At 41.1% G+C, this 22,765-nt stretch overlaps 1 protein-coding gene across 3 annotated transcripts in view; it reads left to right on the top strand.

Moving 5' to 3' along the window:
* Astn2 (astrotactin 2) overlaps positions 1 to 22,765 on the top strand; it is an 861,877-nt gene that overhangs the window by 325,880 nt on the left and 513,232 nt on the right. For all 3 annotated transcript variants that reach the window (XM_048340549.1, XM_048340540.1, XM_048340532.1), the window contains one exon: positions 21,413 to 21,559. In XM_048340549.1, the coding sequence (XP_048196506.1) occupies positions 21,413 to 21,559 (147 nt within the window). The remainder of the gene's footprint in view (positions 1 to 21,412; positions 21,560 to 22,765) is intronic.

The raw sequence follows: 22,765 nt of genomic DNA, 5'->3' as shown, positions 1-22,765 counted from the left end.
CTTCTTCCAGCTTGTCCTGGGCTCATGCTGAACACCAAAGGTGCATCTGCAACCTTGGCGTGCAAACACAGCACCTTAGAAATAGAGGCAAAACTATACATCAGCAAAACGGATTGGGGTTGTTGGCGGTATATTTCCAGAAAGAAAAGAAAAGAACACGAGATAGAATTGGATTGAATTTGAGCATGCAAGAATTCCTTCTTTGTAAAGAGGAGGGTGCCAGTGCCATAAAGGAAAGTTACAAGCATAAAAAAGGGGCTGTTTTCTACTTCACCTTGCCGTAGAGCCATTGTTCCCTGAGGACACCATGGAAGTCACAATTATTTATTCTCAAACTAGTACACTCACCATTGAACATGAGCCCTATGCAAGGCATAATTTTACATAGATTCAGCGTGCTGGATCACACACACTGCAGAGCCAACTATGAGGTTGTTGTAGCTTTGATTTCTTGTTTTCTGAGTGAAGAACCAGGCACAGGAGACTTAGATATTGGGCTGCAGTGACTTCGATGACTCATCTGTGCAAAAAACAAGTCCTTTTTTTTAGTCAAGTGACTGTAATCCTGCATATGAAATTCTTCATTGAAAACCACCAAATGCTGCTAGGCACTAGTGGCTCACGCCTGTAATCCCAGCATCTCAGGAGGCTGAGATCTGAGGATCGTGGTTCAAAGCTAGCTCTGCAGAAAGTCCCCAAGGCTGCTATCTCCCAATTAACCACCAAAAAGCTAGAAGTGGCTCTGTGGTACAAGTAGTAGAACCCTAGTCTTGAGTGAAAAAGCTTGGAGCCAGTGCTCAGGCCCTGAATTGAAGCCCCAAAACTGGTACAAAACACAAAACACAAGTCTTTTCACCCCTATTAAAAAAAAAATGAACCTACAACACGCCACCATTATCCCATGTTGTATGTGGCTGGTGTTATAGTCCTAGTTTTTGTCCATTTTATCACCAGTTCTGATCACAAGGCACAGTAGGATACCAAAAACAATATTACTTCCTCTGTGCTATGCAACATGAATTTTTCTTGATTATTTTAGATTACTATTCTCTATCTATGGAGGACATGCCAATTATTTTTAATCTTCCACAGAAACTTAACATGTAAAATTCACAAATGAAAGTACTAAGGTAAAGAAAGATGACACATGTTGCCTAAAGTCCACAGCTAGTAAATGTTGAGTTTTGTTGTTTTTTTTCCAGTCCCGTGGCTGGAACTCAGGGCCTAGGCACCCTCTCTGAGCTTCTTTTGCTCAAGGCTAGTACTCTAGCACTTAAGCCACCGCTCCCCTCCTAGCATTTTTTGAGTAGTTTATTGGAGATAAGAGTCTCACAGACTTTCCTGCCTGGACTGGCTTTGAACTACAGTCCTCAGATCTCAGCTTCCTGTGTAGCTAGGATTACAGGCCTGAGCTACCAGTGCCTGGCTTGAGTTGAAATTTTAACCCAGAAACCCTCTGGTTTCTTCAAGGTCATAAGTAAATTCAACATCATTTATATTGTGTTATTGTTTTGGTCTGTGACTTGAACAACTTGAGTAACTCTATGTACATACAGCAAATATTTGCTTGGTACATTAGTAAGCAAGTAAAGACTACTATTAGGAATTCTGCTCTTTGCTAGTTAAGAGAGCTATTTCTTTTACCCAGAGCAGAGTACAAGTATAATGCATTGCACTGAGAACCGAGAGATCTTTGTTTCATGTAGAGTATAATCTAAAGTTGAATGCTACTAAGGATAATTAAGAGTTAAATGAGGTGACACGACAGCCTAGAAAAATAGGGAAAAAAAGAGCAGAGCAGCAATAACTATAGGTATCATTTATTAAGTGATATATATTTAAATATATAATTTATATATCACAGCATTCATATATAAAATGAGAGCATATGGACTAGTACATATATTTGTAAACATATGCATATATGTATATACACATGCATATATATATCTGCATATATAGACATGGACATGTATTTACATATAATATGCATATACTGTGCCTAATTTGAACCATTAGTGAGTCCCACTAGTGAATTTAAACCTAGGTCCACTGACATCAAAACCTACATTTTGGTGCTAAAATTCTTGGAGTGATTAAAGAAAGGATCTGTGTGCGTTTTGTAACTGTGACTTTGATTTCCTCATGTAGTTCTACATTTCTCATGACCCAACTCAGAAGGATGCTAGTAAACTGGACCTCTGAAACACACACACACACACACACACACACACACACTCACACATACACACACAGAGTAAATAAACACAATGCTTATTTTATAGCATTTGCCAGTTTCCATTGTGTAAATTCGACCACAACCCGTTTCAAGCCACTAGGATTAAGAAGTACCATGCTTCATCCCTAAATGCTTAACAACAGACTCTGATGAGCAGATGGCCTTTAGTTCCAATGAACCATTTGCTCCAGTGCCATCGTTGAATACGGTTGCTTTTCTTAAGGATTGCTGTCTTGTCTTTCCTTGAATCTTCAATGCTCTGCATAATTTGCCCCATAAAGGAAATAGAGGAATTTAACAAATATTGGTTGAGAAAGGAACAACCAAAACAAGAGTGGAAAACAGCAATAAGAGAGTCATGATTATTTTTTGCTACAGAATTTGCATGTTCCTTTGCATTTTTTCATGGCAGTGATATGACTTGTTGAAGAAATGCTACCTGCAGGTTGAGTTTGGGTGGACACCTATATTATTCTCTCCCACTTCCACTCCCTAGCAGGTATGAACCATTGTAAGCTCATCAACTCTATCTGCAAATGCACTTTGTATCTGTTGACCTCTCCATCCCCGGTGCCATCACTGCCATCAAATTCTGACCTCTTATTCATCACCATCAGCCTGGCACTGGCGCTTTCCCCCATCAGACTTAGGAGGCTAACACATGGCCTCCTTATGCCACTTTCTTTTCTCAGTATCCCCCAAAGTCTTTCCCGTTCTTATGGTTCAGAAAAGATTCCTTAGCCTAGCTTTACAGGGCCCTATTTGCCTCTCCAGCTTCATCTCATGCATCGAGAACCTCTCTCACTGCATGGGATGTCTAAGAGAAATGGTCTTCTCTAAGAGAGGTGGCCCTGGTGTATTCATTCATGCCTTCCTGCTCTGCATCTCAGTGTTCATCAGGCTCTGAATGATGGCCACGTCCCTAAGCTCACACCCCTGACAGAGGTTGCAACTCTTTCTCCCTGCACCTGAAAGTGTGTGGCTCAATTTTTGCTCTATCAAGAGATTTCTTCTCATGGGTCAGAAGTCTACCCCCTTGGGAAGGGACATAGCAGAGTTTGAGAGACTTTGCCCTAGGGTCAGACATCTCGGGTCTGAATTTTATTAGTTATGTGATCTTGCATATGAAATTTCATTTATATTGACTTAATTTTATTCTTCATAAAGTGACTGTCGTAGCCTTAATGTAGAACAAGTACTTAAACATAACTATGTTTTTACATTATGAGACAAAGTAATATCTCTGATAAAACTCTTGCCTTTTTCCTTTTCTGCTCCAAGGAAGTAATGACTGGATTTATTCCTCCCACTTTCAAAAGAGTCTTTGAATCCCTGTTCCTTTGCTCTGAAATAAGTAATTGATCGAGAGTTCTGTCTATTCAATATTTACACATTCTATAATTAATTTTAATGTTCCTAATTAACATTGGTTTTAATATTTATAATTAATTTTAATTAATATTAACTTGTTGGATACTTATTACCAGGCTCTGTTATTAACAATAAGACTGGATTGAAACATGGTGGGAGAACAAATTCCATCTCCCTCTCCTCCTTGTTGGAACCTTGCTAAATAAACTGCAGATAGTCCATTGGATGTTTTGTCTAGGAAAACAATATTTTTGGATATGTTTTGTCCTTTGAATTTTTTTTTCAGTAGGAAGAAGTAGAGGGTGGGAAAGTGTTCTAGAGTGTTCCATCTTCCAGAGTGTGACCAGGCCTGTTTTATCATTTGAACAACCTTGAGACTACAGAAACAGGACTGTTGGGTCTAAGGTCATGTAGCCCAAGATGGGTAAGTCAAGGAAGTTGAGTCTTGCTGACTTATTTCCAACATGACATTTTCTGTCCTGTGAGCTGCTGACTAGATGGGAAATACAAGAAGACAGCAGTATTGCTAATAATGCTAGTCCTGGTTGGCAACTGAAATGGATAAATAAATTCATAGCTATGTATCCCAGGGCTGTTGTTATTCCTACTCTCAACTTGCCTATAACTTGATCTTAATTCTTGTACACCTGTACATATATTCATATACCCATATATATATACATATATATGTTTCCATAAAATTTAGTGGGGCTTCTATTTTAGCTCTTAAGGATGTTCAGGTGTGGACATTTTTATAAATAAAGATGTGCTAATGTTGTTACTATTATTGCTCTTCCATAAATTTAACAGCACATGCAGGTGTGTTGCACCTGAGTTACAGTTACTTTGGGGACCAACCACCTCTGCCTTGTCCCTAACTTCACTGCCTTAATGATGCCTCAGCCTAGCTCCTACTGCAGAAGTCCTCTGGGCCCTCCCATCCCTGCACAAGAAGCTGGGAGCCTCTGGGGAGGAGGAGAAGGGTCATTTTCACAACCACACAAAGATGTGTGACCTGAATACATCATTGTTGAACACTCCATCATCTAGGAAGGACTGGGAGGTTTCACAGGTCTTGGAGCTTATACTTACAACAATACACATTTATTCTCTACCAGTAATAGTAACAATAAGCAGAGCAGCTAACAATCGCTGAGCACTTCACTCAGTATGTATGGAGCAGTGTGCTGAAAGCTCTCCATGCATAAAGAAGTATGAAGAAGTCGCGTTCCCAGCCATATCAGCTGACAGTTATCAAGCTTTTCTTATCATCAACCACTATGCAAAAAGAAAAAAAAAAAGAAAAAAAATCCTTGCTTTAACTCAAGTAATCTTGTGAAGTGGGTAGTTTAATTATTTCTGTTTTACAAATGAGGCTTTGAAAGATAAGATGGCTTGTACTGACATCCTCCAAGAGTAATGAGCAGTGCTGGCGCTTGATCCTAGCCCTGTGGGACTCTACGGACCATGTTCTTCGCTCTTCCTTTTTATTGACTTCCTAAGTTCATCATGTTATGAAATTATTGAGCTGCATTTCAAGCATAATTTCCCTGATTACAGAACTTAAAGCCTTCTTTATCACCAACTTTGCTTCCGGGACCGATATGTGAACATAGGGTCTTCTAGAGAGAGAGAGATAGAAGCCTTTGTGGAGATAAAAGGGTCTTTCTTGCTTGCTCCTTTCTTCCTTTGTGAAGATGGCCTTGACTTTATTACACAAACTTCAGTGGCTATTTCCTTGCTGCTAAGACAAGTGTAAAATTCTTCAGTAAAATAAGCTGTTCGGCAGCATGGAATTATCTAAGTCACAGTCTTGTGTCTTGTTCAAGGCCTGGTAGGTTCATGCCCTTTGAGAAGGTTTTTCAAGTAAATGGTTTTCTCTTCTACATTTGAAAGTCTTTGTGTCTCTGGTTAAGTATGGAGAGTTTTCAATCTGTTATCCATTAAACAGTTCCAAGTATTAATTATCTATCACCATATCCCAACACCTCCCACATATACCGTAGCAAATTAAGACATCATATACTTGTTATCTCACTGTTTCTAAGGTCAGAAACCCAGACATCATGTAACAGGTCCTCTGTCTCAAGGCTATTCTCCTATTCTCCTTCACAAAGCTGCCAACCAGGGCTGCCATTGTGTCTCAGTGCTGGACTGAGGAAGGATCTGCTGCCACTTCACTCGTGTATTTGCTGTTAGGGTTCCATGCCTTGAAGGCTACTCAGCCAAACAAAGGGTGCCCTCAGCTCTTGGTCCTGTGAGCCTGTCCAAGGTGAACCACACATCAAGCTGTCTCACTTGAGCAAAGCAACACATGGCGCAGAACCAGAGATAATATGAGCCAAATGGCCATTGGTCTTTTATAGTCCAATGGGGGAAGTGACGTCCTGAAACTTGTGAAATCCTTCTCATATGAGCAAGAAGGATGTGGTTCCTGACCTAGGTGGCTCACCTATAATCCTAGCTACTAAGGAGGCTGAGATCTGAGGATGAGGGTTTCAAGTCATCCTGGGGAAGACAAGCCCATGAGATTCTTCTTCCCAGTTAGCCAACAGAAAACTGCAAGTGGAGCTGTGGCTCAAAATGGTAGAGCACTAGCCTTGAGTGAAACAAGCCCCTGACTGACAAGAAAAAAAAAAGTGGAAACCAAGGTCTCAAAGTTACTGAGAGCTTTATAGAAGCAATCTATTTGGATACTTTTGCACCCTTTCCTTTTCTCCAAACCAAATTTTTGTTTTGTTTTGGGCAACATGTGCTTGGCCAGGTCTATATATTTGCCAAATGGCTTCATATCAGACTATAATTCTAACCAGGGTGTTCTACAGCCTTATTGGATGTAAACACGCTCTCTTATTCTGACATGCTGCCTTTGCAGATATGCACATTGTTTCTTGTATCCCAAGTGTCTTTCTTTACTCTACTCCTCCAGAGGTCAACTTCTATCTTACCCTTCCTCTGGATGTCTTTAGACCCTTTCACACTGGCTGGATTTCTGTTTAGATACCCAGAGCTCAACACTGGGTCTGGAGCTTTGTGGGTGCTTAGCCACATCTTGTCTAACAATGGGAATGAAAGAGGATATGGTCTTGGTTTGCAGTGTGGTGACAGCTTTCTCCTGAAAAGGACTGGAGATGTCATCTCCTACTTTATCAAGCCCTCTCTCTCCTTTGGTTGGAACACAGCTTGCTTGTGGAACACAGCTTCCCTGTCACACTTTCTGGCCACTTCTTCCTACACTACTGATATTCCCACCATCCCTTCTATCCATTGCTGTTCCATTTTCCTGAACCACACATCCCATTTTCTGTTTAGCTGTCTCTCATGTGTGTTATAAGCCTCAGCTCTCTCCCTTTGTGTCTGAGTATCAGCTGTGACTTCCCATCATTAGTAATCATCTCATGACCCTCAAACCTCCACAAGTTTTCTTATCTGCCTAGATCTTTGACCCCAAGGGACTCACCATCTTACAGTACATTAAGGGTTTGAGAGAGTGTATGTGTGTGTGTGTGTGTGTGTGTGTGTGTGTAATTTATTTGTTTTTAACTTCTGGGGCTGGAACTAAGGGCCTGGGTACTGTTCTTGAGCTCTTTTGCTCTGGGCTCATTCTCTACCACTTGAACCACAGCTCCATTTCACCATCTTGGTGGTTAATTGGAGATAAGAGTCTCACATACTTTCCTGCTCAGCCTGGCTTTGTATTGCAATCCTTAGATCTCAGCCTCCTGAGTAGCAAGGATTACAGGTATGAGCCACTAGAATCTGGCTACACTGAGATTTTTGATGGCTCTGCTCTTCTCATCTGCCAACCCCCAACACAGAACTTAGTGTAAGTGTACTCAAGGTAACGATGTGTTGAATGAATGGAGGTCCTCCTGTTATGGGTGGGGGACAGAAGTCTTATAAGGCAGTGGATTTGTTTAGAGTTGCCTAGTAAAGAATGGCCGAGGCTCTTTTTGGGTTTGGGCTTCAGTCTCCCAGAACAACTCTATACCCACTCTTGAGGCACTTGGTTGACATTAACAAGACAGAAAATGGATCTAGAAAGTCCCATGGGCTAACAGTGCGATTTCTTTTTTTGTAGGTGGCATATTTGAACCAGTAGATTTGAAAGGCTCAGGTCTGGGATGTCAGCCTGAAATGGGTAGAGACGTCTGTGTGAAAATGCATTTAGGCAGAAATGCTTTCCAGAACATTTTTTTCCTCTGTTTTTTTTTTTCTCTCTCTATCCTCTTTTATATTCTGCCCTCAAAGGTCTAAAGGCAGAGCTGTTTATCTCCAGATGGCTGTTTAAACACAATCTGCCGACATGTTTTTGTGGGAATGTGAGTGGTCTGAAGAGGAAGCAGTGGGTAGAAAAACCAGAAAATATGTCGTTTAAAGAGTGAAGTAGGCATTTTCATTCCAATCAAGTATCCAGGTGTTTTGCAGTTGAATCCCTACCCTCTGGAAAGGAAAGAGTGGTGTATCCTCTACGGGCACATGGGTGCTTTCATGCACCAGATAGTGAGGCTGCAAATGCTGAGCCTCATGACCCACTTCATCATGCCAAAGCTCCTTATAGTTTCTTGATGGCAGACAGGCTCAGTAAGGACTGAGAGGAGCACATACAGTTGTTGGGCTAAAGAGACCTGCCTTGAGTCACAGTGCCTCTCATTGTGTGTGTAACTCAGAAAAAAAAAAAGTCTGATCTTTTTGATCTTCATTTTCCACATTGTTAAATGGGAGCCATGGGGTATCTATCACAGAGAATTCGTTTGAGGAACCCATGAAACAATACTCACAGAGTGCTTAGGCCTCCTGGCTTAGTTCCTAATAGGTGCACTTGAAAAATATCTGCTTCCTCCCCCTTTGTGTTTGACTGTCTTCTTTGACCTCCTTGAGTCTTCTGTGGCTGAAGTCTTCTTATTTCAAGACTTTAATAACCTAAATCCTTCAGAATGATGGCCTTTCTTGACATGATTTCTGCACCAATCCGAGAGCCTCGTTGGAACATGGACTACTTATCCTTCCTCTTAGAATATCCAACAGATCGGAGCTGGCTAGGTACATGACCTTACAGAGACACACACACACACCCTTTTTGTAAATTTCCTGAGCTCACGTGTCACGATCACAGAATGGGTACCCAAGAACTAGTATAACAAAGAAGTTGAACAACAAGTTCAAAGAGCCCAACTGAGGACTGGTAGGTAGTTTGTAGAGCACCTAGTAGATAATCTGATTGTGTTTAGATTTTCTCTTGCCATCAACTCATTATCTTCCTGACAGCAGAGTCTTTGTCCTATATTTGACTCTCTCTGAATCTATATAGATGGCCTCTTGGGTACCAGAGTCAATGCATGTATTTATTAGTCTTAAACTTAATAATAATGATGATGATGAAAAATTTTATTCACTGAACTTCTGCTACCCACTGTATATTACCCTAATTAATATTTCTAATTATTCCCTACAGAGTGAATATTATTCTTGTTTTACAGATGAGGTAAATAAGGTAGGCTGAAAATGAACTAGAAAATGAAAAAACTGGGATTTGCACCTAAGTTTCTATAACTTCAAAATCTATGTTCTTTCCATTAGTATAATTTTTTGAACCAGTTTTTCTGTTTTGTTTTGGGGTTTTGTTTTGTTGTGTTGTGTTGTGTTGGACATGGGTGATGGAACTTAAGGCTTAGGCACTGTTCCTGAGCTTTTTTGCACTCTACCACTTTGAGCCACAGCTCCACTTCCAGTTTTCTGGTGGCTAATTAGAAATAAGAGTCGCATGAATTTTCCTGTCTGGGCTGGCTTTGTACCACAGTCCTCAGCTCTCAGCCTACTGAATAGCTAGAATAACAAATGTGAGCCACAGGCACTGACTGTGAACCCATTCTTTAGGGTATTTTGTGGAAATATGATGGAGCTTGAGTTTGTACCTTAAGGGTCTCTCTCCAAAGCCTATGTTCTTTCCATTCTGTAATTTTTGTACAACCATATTTCTAAGGTCATTTTATGGATATGGCTGATATTGATCATGTGTTGGTATTGATTAAGATATCTTGGTTAGATTCATCTAACTAATAAGTGCTACAGGAAATGAAATAGGTGTTCATTTTCTTGTCTTAGTTCCAGGAGATACTGGTTAAAGTAGGAAAAGTGGTAAGCCCGGGAACATATTCATGGGACCTGAGCAAGACTTTCCTCCCTCATCCTTCTTAAGCATAAAGGGTTAGACAAAAGGACTCCTTCAGCCCTGCCTTTTCTAGCTCCATGATTACTTTCTTTGTGTGGAAGACAAGTGACAGAATCTGTGTTTGGCACAAGATAAAGATAGGGGACAATTTTCCCACTTCAAAGTGAAAACAGTGACCTTGCAGGGAAGTTGGTACTGGTTTCTAGGACTTGATGGCAGATCAGCAGACCTGGCTCTCACACTAAGGTCATCACTGAAGGGAGAGATGTACTGATAGATAGCTTTGGTGTCCAGGTCTAGATTTGGACCCTGGCTTCACTTCCCAACAGGTCTCTAACTTTAGGCTAAACTCAATTTCATTTGTAAAAGGAGGAGCCAGCAGATCTTTATAATTGATTAAATGAAGCTGTATATACATCATACATTCCAAACACTTAAGAAAGATGTCATTATTATCACTATCAATGTTGTCAATTAAATGCATTTTCCTGTACTTGCCAGCATTAGGTGATATTCAGACGTAGCCTTGATGTCAGTGGGGAAGCATTCTAGGAAATTACTGGCTCTGTGTAAATCATTGTGTTTGGAGGTCCTGTGGAGGAAACCTGCAACTCTGAGTTGCAGTGGTGAGGAAATCTTCTGACAGGCAGGAATACTGTTCACTCTTCCAAAGCAAGCCAGCATTCTTTAGACATTGAGATGGGTAGGAAGATCAATGGCTGGAGAATGCATGTGGCCAGTCACAAGGAAAGGAGCAGGAAAATCTAAATGCAGTATAACCTTGTTTTACATTATTGCTTAGGTATGGTCTGAGTGTCAGGTGAAAGAAATAAGGACAGGGAAAACAGAGGTCTGAGGAAGCCCCTATTTTTAGAAGCAGGCAGGTGCATTTAAGTCCACAAAGAGAGCTGAGGAAGTTTGGCTGGAACATTGTGTTTGGAGGATTGATAGGTCCTGCATTATATCCCCCTTCTGTGTCTTACTCATTCTGAGACTTGGAGTAAGTCAGTCAAATCCCCTGAGCATCCCCAATTCACCTATTTCAAATAAAGCCAGCATTGCCTTGAGCTTATAGTGGTAGGCATATTGTACAAGACAGATTGTAGGTAAAGGACTCATAGGCATAGCAAATACTAAATGCATAGCAAACAATTCTCCTCTGCTCCTGCTTCCATAAACCTGACACCAAAATTCACTGACATCACCTAGAAAAATGGAACAGCAAGTTCTGTGAACAAAGATCTAGAAATAGGTCCTGTGTGAAAACCACTGATGGTTGCTCCTTACCACTTATGCTAGAGATAGAAATATGTAGGTACTCTTTAGCTCTGGCCCTTCATATTACTTGGCCTCTACCTCCTCTTTGCCACTCTGTTCCTTAATCGGTATGTGCTGCTAATGGTGGTATATCTAGATAGCCTGTAGTCTAAGAGGGCTATCCTTGAAAGGAGCCACCAGTGACATTTTTTGTTGTTATTACGAGCTAATGCTCATCTGTGAATCTGAGGCCCGCCTTTCCTTCCTCCTTCTTTCTGACTTATTTCTGAACCTGTCTACAACTTTAGCTCTTTTGAATTCTCTACTGTTTCCCATCTGCACACTGCAATTTTTATCTATTGAGTCCAAGCATCTTTCTCCCTAGCCCTAATGCATTCCATCAGTCTGCTAAATGTAAGTTGAATGGTCTTTAACCTCCTGATCTGGCCTCTGAACCAGCCTCTTTTCGGCTTTGCATATACTTTTCTGTGAATTTAAAACTCTATTTTTGTTCTAACACTTGGGGAAAAAAAAAGGAAGATAGACATGGTAGAGGGACCGGACTTTTCCATTGAAATTTTCTGTGACATTCCCCTATAATCAATGAGTCCAACCTTTATTTTCCCATTTTCACAAAAAGAAAATAACCTCTGCTTTTCTAGGCTGTGGAGCTGAGGTCAGTGGTTAAAAGTTAAAAGTCTGAGATTGGAGAATTGGGAGCTTGAGGCAAGCCTGAGCTATATGGTAGTGAGTTCCAGGCCAGTTTGAGCTCCATAATGACAACCTGTCTTAAGAACAACAAAAATAAAACAGTTTAAATACCATGTAGCCTTAAAGGTAGTTTCTAACATACCAGCCTTATTAGATTCTGCAACCACCTTAGATTACTAACAACCACCTTATAAATTATTAAAATTTCCCTTCTCTGTTCTGTATAATGATGATTCTGCAATCTGTCAATACAGTGGGGAAACATTAGGTTAAATTCTACAGTATCTGATGTCAGATTAGTAGAATTGTTATTAGAGATTATTAGATCTGTTTTAGAAATTATCCAATATATATGTTGGCACTTTAACCAGGGATTGCAGAAGAATACATACCCTCGAATTTTTGAACATGGAAAAGTTGTTCTTCAAGCTATTGCATGTGTATACAGAGCACTGGGCTGGTTCTTGAAGGCATTTTACTGAGTTCATAGAGCAGTGTAATAGGAAGCAAGGGGCTTAGATTCCAATCACACCTTCACCCCCAGCCAGAGAGGCCTGGCTAGGCCCTCGCAGGACCAGGTCATAAAAAAGTGATTATCACAAGTTAGGAGCCATCACTTCAAAGCCCAGTTATTTCTCTGTGTTTGAATGTGAATTCTTTTTTTTTTTTTTTTTTTTGGCCAGTCGTGGGCCTTGGACTCAGGGCCTGAGCACTGTCCCTGGCTTCTTCCCGCTCAAGGCTAGCACTCTGCCACTTGAGCCACAGCGCCGCTTCTGGCCGTTTTCTGTATATGTGGTGCTGGGGAATTGAACCTAGGGCCTCGTGTATCCGAGGCAGGCACTCTTGCCACTAGGCTATATCCCCAGCCCTGAATGTGAATTCTTCATGGAGTTTGGGGTTTTACTTGTATAGTAGCAAGTCCACAGGTGGCATTTCAGCGAAGAATCAATGAGATCTTTGAGAATTTGTAAATTAATTAGAACTAAAAGAGAATGGCTCTATCTGTATCATCTTTATCAGTAATACCCTTTCAAGTTCTCCGTTGGCACCTACAAAATTATAAACTCAGTTGCCTGAGATGGCCACAGATACCCAAATAACAACATTACTGTAGCTCCTTTCATTATCTCCTGCCAATGGCTTTAGCTTCAACTCTTCCTATTCATGGAGCATAGCTAGCAATGCTCTCTCCCAGGGATCTCCTAGATAATGATTCAGTCCCATGTAGCCTGATGAGTCTGGGTAGTATTTCTGTGGCTGAGGGAAGAAGAGAAACAGTCATCTATCCTGCTTTTCTTTTCCTACCCTGTTGAAGTGTTCCTCTGGTAATATGGACTGGTCCTTTGAAAACCAGTGGTCACATTAGGAGAAATGATGGAGCACAATAAGTCTACACAAATCCTCCCAGGGCTGGGAACAAGGTGAAGTCAGTGAGTAGCTCATCAGATGGAATTTCTATGGCTCCTGGGTCCAGGCTGACAGGGAGATTAGAGGTAACTGTGGAGAGCAATGGGCTTGGTGTCTGAAGCCAAATTATTGTCGGATTCAGCTAGATGACCCTTGAGCTGCATGACCCTTGGCAAATATTGGCCTCGATTTCCTTATATGCAAAATATAGGCAACGAGACAAACCATGTCATAACATTTCTGTGGAGATGAAATGAGATGCTGCATGATAACCTTGAGTTAGTTTGTCAGCCTCCTAAGTAGTTTTGTAAATGGTGGTGATGGTGATAGCGAAGATATGGATGATGACATCAGTGCTGTTCTTTACAAGAAAAGTTATCTTAATCCAAGTCTTTACAAGGATTTATAGAGGCTCCAAATGTGACTTTAATGAAATAAAGCTAAACACATTTATTTTGGAAGACAGGAAGCTTAAAGCCAACAACCTAATTACCACCCGAACGAACAGAATAGTAACCCTAAGTAAGAAGATGTTTGATGAAGTCCAGTTTACGTGGACAGTAGAAGTCAGTTTGCCAAGTGAGGACTGCTTAGGTATGAAACTGTCTGAGTTGGATTGCTGCCTGGTAGTGTTTGAAGTCGCTTTCTCTGGAAGTATGCGAACAAAAAAGCTGGAGGAACATTTGCATGGACCTTATGAAGGACAAACCCATGGAAGATGAACTATTTGAGAAAATTACATATCATTTCAGAGATACAATGGGCTGCTATGAGTAGCCCAAATGGTAGAGTGTCTGACTAGCAAACATAATCCCATTACTGCCAAATTGAAGGAAGGCAGGTGGCAGGAAGGGAGGAAGGGAGGAAGGGAAAGAGGAAAGATGGAAGGCAGAGAGAAGAGAGGGAAGGAGGAGGGAGGTAAAAAAAGAAGGAATAAAAAGAGGGAAGGAGGAAGAGAAGGAGAGGGAGGAAGGAAAAGAAAGGAGAGAGGAATGAAAGGAGAGGGAGAAGGAGCAGGAGGAGAGGGAGAGAGAGAGAGAAAGAGAGAGAGAGAGAGAGAGAGAGAGGTTAGAAAATACCAAGATGAGATGTCACATATCACAAGAAACTAGTTCAGCCCAGAGAGAGTGGAGGACATGAGAGGGCCAAGGACGTAAAAAGGTAGGGTAAAGGAATAGATGCCTCACATTCAGAGGGAGGGGTCACCCTGCAGTGCAAGGAGAATTCAGATGTAAGAGGGGCAGGCAGAGAATCTAGAGATTGTGAGAATGCTCCAGTTTCAAGTGATTTTTTTTTCTCCCTGCCTCCAGCAGGACACTTGCGCTTCTCAGATGATGTGTCCCAATTTTAGTTTCCAGAAATACAGCAGCACAAAGGTTCTGGATCTCCGGTGCTGCAGAAATCCCACAGGGCGCTCAGTGAGGTTAATGAGGCGCTCTCACAATCTGAACTGGTTGCCCCAACCAGCAGGCAGAGTGGAGCTTCAGGAGAGGTTTTAGTGAGTGGTTTTGGACCGCACAGAAACCAACCATTACCAGATAAAGTGAATCATTGTATTTGGCTGGGGAGAGGTGGGGGCGGGGGATACTAGTATTCCAATACTGACATCTCTTGGTCAAAAGGGAAATCACATTTTAGTATTCATTCATTTCCTGTTTATTGAGCATCTAGTTTATTGAAATACAGTTATGGAAGATAACAGAAGGACTTTCCTACTGTAGAGGCACACTAAGTAACTGATTACTGGATGAGTTAATTCCAGGATGAATATATTGAATCTTGGAGCCATTAAGTATAAAAGCCGTAATGTCAGCATGGGGGGGGGGTGATAGAAAGAGCTCCACATTTACTACTGTTGTCCACATAAATGTCACATAAGGGTCAGTGGGCTTTTGAAGAAGTCTTCTGAAAGGAAAGACACTTAGAGTCTATCGAGCCCTAAGGATGTATGTACAGTGTCACATTAAATTCACATATATTCTCTACCATTTAGGGGTGATTGTGTCCATTTTACAAGCGACAGTCCTGAGGTTCTGAGAATTTATGTACCTTGCCAAAAGTGGAGCAGCTCTTTAAGAAGAGTTTTTATTTAAGCATTCATATGGAAATCAAAGTCTAGTCTCTTGCTATTCTTCTAATGGTCTTTCTTTTCTTTCAGCAAATCCTCCACCCCAGAGATATGCATTCCTAGTATTCCTGTCCTTCACCCTAATGGCCTAGACCATTGTGGGGAAAAAAAGAAATTACATCTCAGTATAGGCCCTGGACTGCTATCCCTCCAGGCTATAAGAATGCAGAAATCAATAGGAGGGTAGCAGCTTTAAGTTTTCCACACACAATGAACTGATGGGGTTAGATCTATTTTATTCATTGTGAAATGTGATTGATTCAATTCCCAATTTAACTTAAATTTGATTTTCTTCTCACAACCTGGCATTTCCAAACCAAGAATCAATCAAACCCCAAATTATAGGCAGTATGTGGATCAACAATGCCAAGTTATTTCCAATCACATTTTTTAAGCAATGAATCTGATGTCATTCTGCCAAGGGGAGGAGTTGAGGGGTAGGGAGGAGGGGAAGGGAAAAGAAAGGGAAATTAGATTATTAGCTTTCTCCCGCCTCAGCAATCAATATGCACTGATGGAATTTTATTCCTGTAGCCCAGCTCATTCCCCTTCTTTGTGACTTGGAGGGTACTAAGAGTGGAGACATGGACCAAAAACGATAGTAATTTAGCTAAGGATACTTTCATTTATCATTGTTGGACTTTTTAAACCAATTTCTTATGCTGTCTTATTTGGGCTTCATACCAGTTCTCAAAAAGTACTACTTTTTCCCATTTTTCAGATGGAGACATACCGTCAATTAACACATATGACACATAGAGTTTTGTGGGTAAGCCAGGATTTGAACATAGATGTTCTGTGTGTTTAGGTGAATGTAGTTACTGAAACTGTATCATGGCATCCTAGGGCCCATATTGCATGTTGAGATGGGAAGTATTATGATGTAGAGAAAAGACTGGGAAAGCACTGCTTCTGTTTATTCTCTGAAGTTTCCAAGCTTAGTGACCATATGTATAATTTCTCTTCATGCCTCGCTGTAAAACTGAGCCAGTAGTTACGATTTGCTTTGAGGATTAAATTAAGTGATTTTCCCTTTCTGAAATCTAAGCTTTGTGAACATTGGCTATTTCGCTCACGATCATTTCCCACATGTCTATATTAGTAGTGCTAGAGAGAGCTGATATGCTGAAAGGTGGTTGAAGAAATGATCGATGGATGGATGTCAGACATCATTTCTGAGTCATAGTAAGAACTCAACAGATGTTTCCCTTTCCTGTGTCTGCTGTGCTGTGCAGTGGCAATGTTGTGCAGAGCCTGCAAGGTGGGAAGGTAGGTACTGTGGAGAGATGCTTTCTAGCTTACTGGCTGGTGGGCATGTCACCTTGCTTAAAGGTAAGTGCTTAGGCTCCATTCACCTGAACCAGGGACTCTTAAGAAGTTACCTTTTGATTGTGTCCCATTGTGAACTTTCCAGTTTCCAAGGCAACGGTCCGAATCTTAGTGGCTACTCCATGGGCTCCTACCCTTAATTCAGGCTTGACCTGTGTGCTTTCTTCCTCTTCGATTTCAGAGACAATGGTGGTAATGCAGGCATTTCCATTCCTAAATGGATTCTCCAGGAGGCTGTTGATTCCAATTCTCCCTCCTACTTTCTCTTTCTTCATACAACCCTCCCTTCACTATCTACCCTTTCAGTCTTCTGTAAGGAATAATTTCCTTCTTAGTATATTCTGAATTGGCAGCATATATTTAGTATACTGAAAAAAGTGATAAATAAGTCCTTAGTTCCTTAGTGTTGAGATGCATAATTACATCTTCCCTGGACATTACTATGTACCAGGATCTGTGCTGGGCCCCCAACATTGACTGTCTTGTTTAGTTTCTACAACACTGTCCAAGAATGGGCTTTTGATGCTGCTCTTTCTGAAAGCTGATAACTTAACACGAGTTCACTGCCCACAATACCTCCAGAAGATTCTGGATTACTGTGAAGATTTATGTGACCTATGGATGTAATTACCTTAGTGAGGGTCCAGGGAGAGGGTGAACCACCTTACTCCTGTTTTTCAGCATATCCCCCACCCCCCAGACTAGGAATCAGTACTATGCAGCTCTGGTGGCATGTCTGGTAGTAGAGTAATTAGTAAACAGAAAAGTCTGGATCAAATCCATTTTGGATCTATATTTGCTCCATGGGCCAGGGACAAGAAATACTTCCTCGGGATAACCAGGTTGCTGCTTCACATGGCTCATTTCTGGGGGCATTTACCCCTCAAGATAGGAGATTCCACCTGCCTTTCATACCTCATCCTCTGCACCTGTTTCAATGTCACAATAACTCATTTATGCTGGACTTGTCCTCAGATCTCCCTCTTCCCCAGAAGACCCTCCATAGAGTCTTCAGCAGAAGTTCATTGCTGCTATAAGTGGTGTTAGATAATGAGTATTACTTCAACTGTTTAAAGTCAAGTCTATACTAAAATAAACCCCATCCCAAGCCAATCTCCTTTCCTATTGAAAACATTAATGACAGCTTGCTTATGATATTTGCTTGCTGAAATGTCTATATGATCAGCAATTGAAAGAGATAAAAGCCCTTGTCATTTAATTTAAAACCATCTTTTCACTGAATTTATTCTTTCATTAACATTTGTTCTATAAGTGAAACTATGCAAAATGAGTGACTGTTTCCCACCTTAGCAAGTGTTGCTTTAGAATTAGGAATAAAGTTAAGGATGTGTGTGTGTGGGGGGGGGGTGTTTGTTCTGGGGCTTGAATTCAGGGCCTGGACACTGTCTCTGAGCTCTATAGCACAAGGCTAGTGCCCTACCACTTAAGCCATAGTTCTACTTCTGGTTTTTTGTTTTGTTAGTTTTGTTTTGGTGCTTAATTGGAGATAAAAGGCCTTGTGGTCGTGCCTGCCTGTCCTGGCTTTGAATTGTGATCCTCAGATCTCAGCTTCTGGAGTAGCTAAGATTATAGGCATAAACCACCAGTGTCTGGAAAAAATCCTATTCTTAAACTAAGTGACTTTTGGGTTCCAGATAATGCACTGTGTTGTAAGGTACAAAATGGAGAGAATGGGATCTTTTCAATCAAGAAGCTCACTGGGAAAAATCTGTATGCATGAGCTCAATTCTAAAGTGGGCTGCTATGCAGATTTCTGTTTTACTGGAACCATTAGAATGTCCATGAGCTAACATTGTGTCAAGTGGCCTCTGCCTATGCCATATTGCTTGATGGTATTGTTACTGTCTTTTCTGTAAATACTGAGATTATATTCTGTACCAGGTACTGGGCTAACCACTGGAATATCAGGGTTAGCAGAAGGTACTATTCCTCTGAAGAAATTTATTGCTTATAGATATGACTAACTTGTTTGGAATAAGGTATTGGGGGAACATAGAAAATGGAGGTAGTTTATCAGTCTAGAGCAAGAGATACTTTATACTTTTGCTGAGTCTTAAAGACTGATGGGAAAGGAGGGGGACACAGAAACAAGTAGAGTTCTATTTGAAGAAAACACACTTCCACCAATATTAACATGATAAAGAGATTGCCTTTGAAGGTATTACACAATGCAGCACTAGCACCTAAGCACCTGGGCTGGGTAGGAGAGAACGCAGGAGGACTGGATACAGGATTGCTGGGAGTCTTCCTGAAAGGCTGAGGATACCCATGTCAATAATGTCTGTGCTGTCAGATTCTCCAGGGGATTATCCACAGGAAGTGAAAAGAGCAGATATGTGGCTACACCTCAGCCATTCCATTAGTAGATAGACAGTGGAAGAGATAACGGGGAGAATGGTATGAAAAATCAAAGTCCGTAGAATGAGTAGGGCCGCACGATTGCTTTGTTTCTTCAACGGAAGGAGACAGAGACTGGAAGATGGCATCTAAGTACCTGGCCATCTGCACAGTAGATCAGAGCCCCAATATACTGAGGAACTTGGGAAGAGGAAGGCAGCTTGGGAAAGAAGATATTGTGTGCCCCATTTAGAACAGGTTGTATCTGACATCTCCATGGGATGTGTGCAGAAAGGTTTCCAGGAGATTTGAGGACAAAGGTTTCTTCAGTAGAAGAGGAGAGCAAGGAAAAGAAATGTCGAACAATATTGCTGAACAGCTGGAAATGAAAACCTTGAGAGTAAATGTAGAGAGGAGAAAAATCAGAGAATAGGGATAAAAAGGAATTTAGGACAGACGACATCTCTTTGCTGGCTCAGCACAAAGATGAAATCTACTTATTCTATGGCATACTTCACTAAATCATTTTTTCATTCTCCCACACCAGATACACACACACACACACACACACTGTTCTTGTGTCTAAGTTTTCACAGAGTTTGTCTTGGAATCCAACTAGCTGTGGATAAACGGGCCCTTTTCTCCTAACCTGTAAACTCCTGAAAAAAAAAGAGTCTATGCTTAATTCTGAACTATATGTGCTATACAAAAAAAGTGCTTGCTAATCCTAGTGAAGTTGCTCTGAACTGACCAGTTTCTAACCATCTGTTAGGTTCTTGTAGGTGACAGGCATTTTATGTACATGATATTGCATAACCATCACAATAACACCGTGAGATGTTTGTCATTATCCACATGAACATGCTGGAGAGTTCAAGTTTGGAGAATGAAGCAAATTATGCAGCCAGGGAGCATTATTTGTGTATGCATGTTTGTGAGTGTTTCTGTGTGCCAGTGCTGAAGGTTTCATGCTTTCATTTAGCTTTTTCCACTCAAGGCTGGAGCTCTCCTACGTTAGCATCACCTCCACTTATTGAAGAGAATAGTCTCAAGGAGTTTTCTTCCAAGGCTAAATTTCTACTGTGATTTCCCCAGAACTCTGCCTCCTGAGTAGCTAGAATTACAATCATGAGATACCAGTGTCCATGTCACTATGTATCAGTAAAATACCTGAAAAATTGACTTAAGAGAAAAGATGGGGACTGGGAATATGGCCTAGTGGCAAAAGTGCTTGCTTGCCTCTTATACATGAAGCCCTGGGTTCAATTCCCCCAGCACCATATATATGGAAAATGGCCAGAAGTGGCGCTGTGGCTCAAGTGGCAGAGTGCTAGCCTTGAGCAAAAAGAAGCCAAGGACAGTGCTTGGGCCCTGAGTCCAAGGCCCAGGACTGGCAAAAAAAAAATAAAAAGAGAGAGAGAGAGAAAAGAGAAAAGATGTATTTTCTCTCATGACTTCAGAGTCAATACTTCTTTGGTTCCATTATTTTGGGAACCATTGGAGAGCATGTGGTAGAACAAAGCTCCTTCCCCCAGTGCGGGGTGGGGAGAAGATAGGATTGTGAGAGAGCGAGAGTGAGAATATGAATGAGAAAAAGAAAGGAAAGGGCCATGGACAAGATATACCCTCCCTCCAAGGCAGGGCTTCAGTGACTAGCCTCCTCAAACAAGGCCCCATGACCTACAGTTTCTACCATCTCCCAACAGTCAATTCAATTGTTCACTCAACACTAGATTATTTCATTGTTGAGATTAGAAACCCTTACGATGAAATTGCTTCCTGAAATCACACCTCTAAAACTTGCTACCCTGAGGGGAAAGTTTTCACAGGTGTTTTGGGGAAACCCAAACTTTAAAAAGAGGTGAGACCTTTATTTGAACCAGGAAGCATCTACCTCTAAAGCACACATCCATTTCATTAGCACTTAGTGAATTCAACAACACAGTGTCTTCTCCCTTGATTCAGAAGAGTGTTTAATGTTATATAATTGTTATTTAGGATAACCAACTCAGCTGGTGCAAGTAGAGCTCTTTCTTTCAGATAGCCTGCTTCTTTTTTCTTTACCAGAAGAAGGTTTCCTTTGGTAATAACTTTGATTAAATAACAATCCAAAAAGGATGTTTCTTTTGGTGAAGGATTAATGTTTAGTCAGGGTTATTATTTAGTCCTGTTTCACAGAGAATTAAGCCAAGACTCAATAAATCACAGAATTTGTAAAATACGGTTTCTTTCCTTTTCCCTCCCCATCTCTCCCTTCTCCTCTCTTCTGCTCTCCTTTCCTTCCTTCCCCTCCTCTCTGCTTTCCTCCCCTCCTCTTCTGCTCTTCTTTCATTACTCCAGAGTCCCATTTTTTCCTAATAATAGGATTCCCAAACACTGCACAATTGCCATTCCTTTCCCTTGTGAAATGACTTACCTGTGTATGTGTTTGCATTATTAGGTTTATTGAAAAGCCCTGTGAACAAGACAGCCCTGACGCTGATTGCTGTGAGCTCCTGCATCCTGGCCATGGTGTGTGGTACGCAGATGTCCTGTCCACTTACTGTGAAGGTGACCCTTCATGTGCCAGAGCACTTCATTGCGGACGGTAAGAGCCCAGCGTGGGAGACCCCTGCCTCCCTTCACACACACTTAGCTACTCGGGACTTTGTATCCCTGGCTAGTTAAACATTCCCTCACCTGGCCCAACTTCACAATTCTGCTACTATTAAAAAAAAAAAAATAGAAGACCTGAGGACTTGAAAGAAGACCTTACTATATTAATCCCTAGATTATTAGAATTACCCAAACTCCAAGTTACAAATGCTCCCCAAATGTATTTGCTAATTAGATGAATATGGCGGAGAAAATTGTATGAATTTTATTGGATTTCCTACATGTTCTGGAGAATATTCATAATCTCTTTCCCTATAAATGGATGTTACACATATCTTCCATCTCACCATTTATTTCCACCCAATTAAATTGAACACATGAGCATTGTAAGTCAGCATGGTCATTAGCAAAGGAAGGATGATACAAAGAAGTGATTGAAGTGCTTGTAATCCATTGCTACAGTGCCCTCTGGAAAAGCCCATCCTGTTTTCATCCTCTAGCAGAGCATGCCGATTCCTCTTTTGCCAAACATCGTGTGGCATTACTAGCTTTACTTTTTTTTTTTTTTTCAAGTTTTGGATAACTACTATAACGAACATAATTCTAAGTACACAACTTAATGACTTTTTCACACTTTTGAAATGTATTTATCTGAATTCATTTGGAGATAAGTGTTTACCTATAAAACTGTAACTATTCATGATGCCTTAAACACAACCATCACCTTTGAATGTTTCCTCTCTCCTTTCATTTTTCGTGTGATATGAACATTTAATATAAGACTATGAAGAGTCCATCCAGCCAAAATCCATGCTGTTCAGAACTTGTATTCCCTTTTTAGGGAAAGCTCATCTTATGTTAATGCTGCCTCTGGTTGCTCCCCACTTGTCCATGGTGAGCCAGCCTACTTCTTTTTCACTTGGCCTGAAGTAAACTCCATATTTCTTGGTTCATGTATAGTCACTTGACTTTCAGGATTACCTAAGATCTTCTGGTTTGTGTCTGTCAAATCACATGTGCATTAGAAGCATGGGGAAACGTGTCTGTGACATGGAAAAGTAAGGCAGAAGAAATAAATTCCACCGGCACAAACAGACAGGTAGTCAGCCCCATGCAGCTCAGGGCTAAGAATTCCCAGGACCTATATTGCTGGAAAATCAGGATGAGAGAATAAGAAGGATGAACACTGTGTTAGAAT

Source organism: Perognathus longimembris, chromosome 1, assembly GCF_023159225.1.
Source record: "Perognathus longimembris pacificus isolate PPM17 chromosome 1, ASM2315922v1, whole genome shotgun sequence".
Lineage (NCBI taxonomy): Eukaryota > Metazoa > Chordata > Mammalia > Rodentia > Heteromyidae > Perognathus > Perognathus longimembris.
Note: the sequence above shows the minus strand (reverse complement) of the source record. Positions and strands in the feature narration are given on the sequence as shown.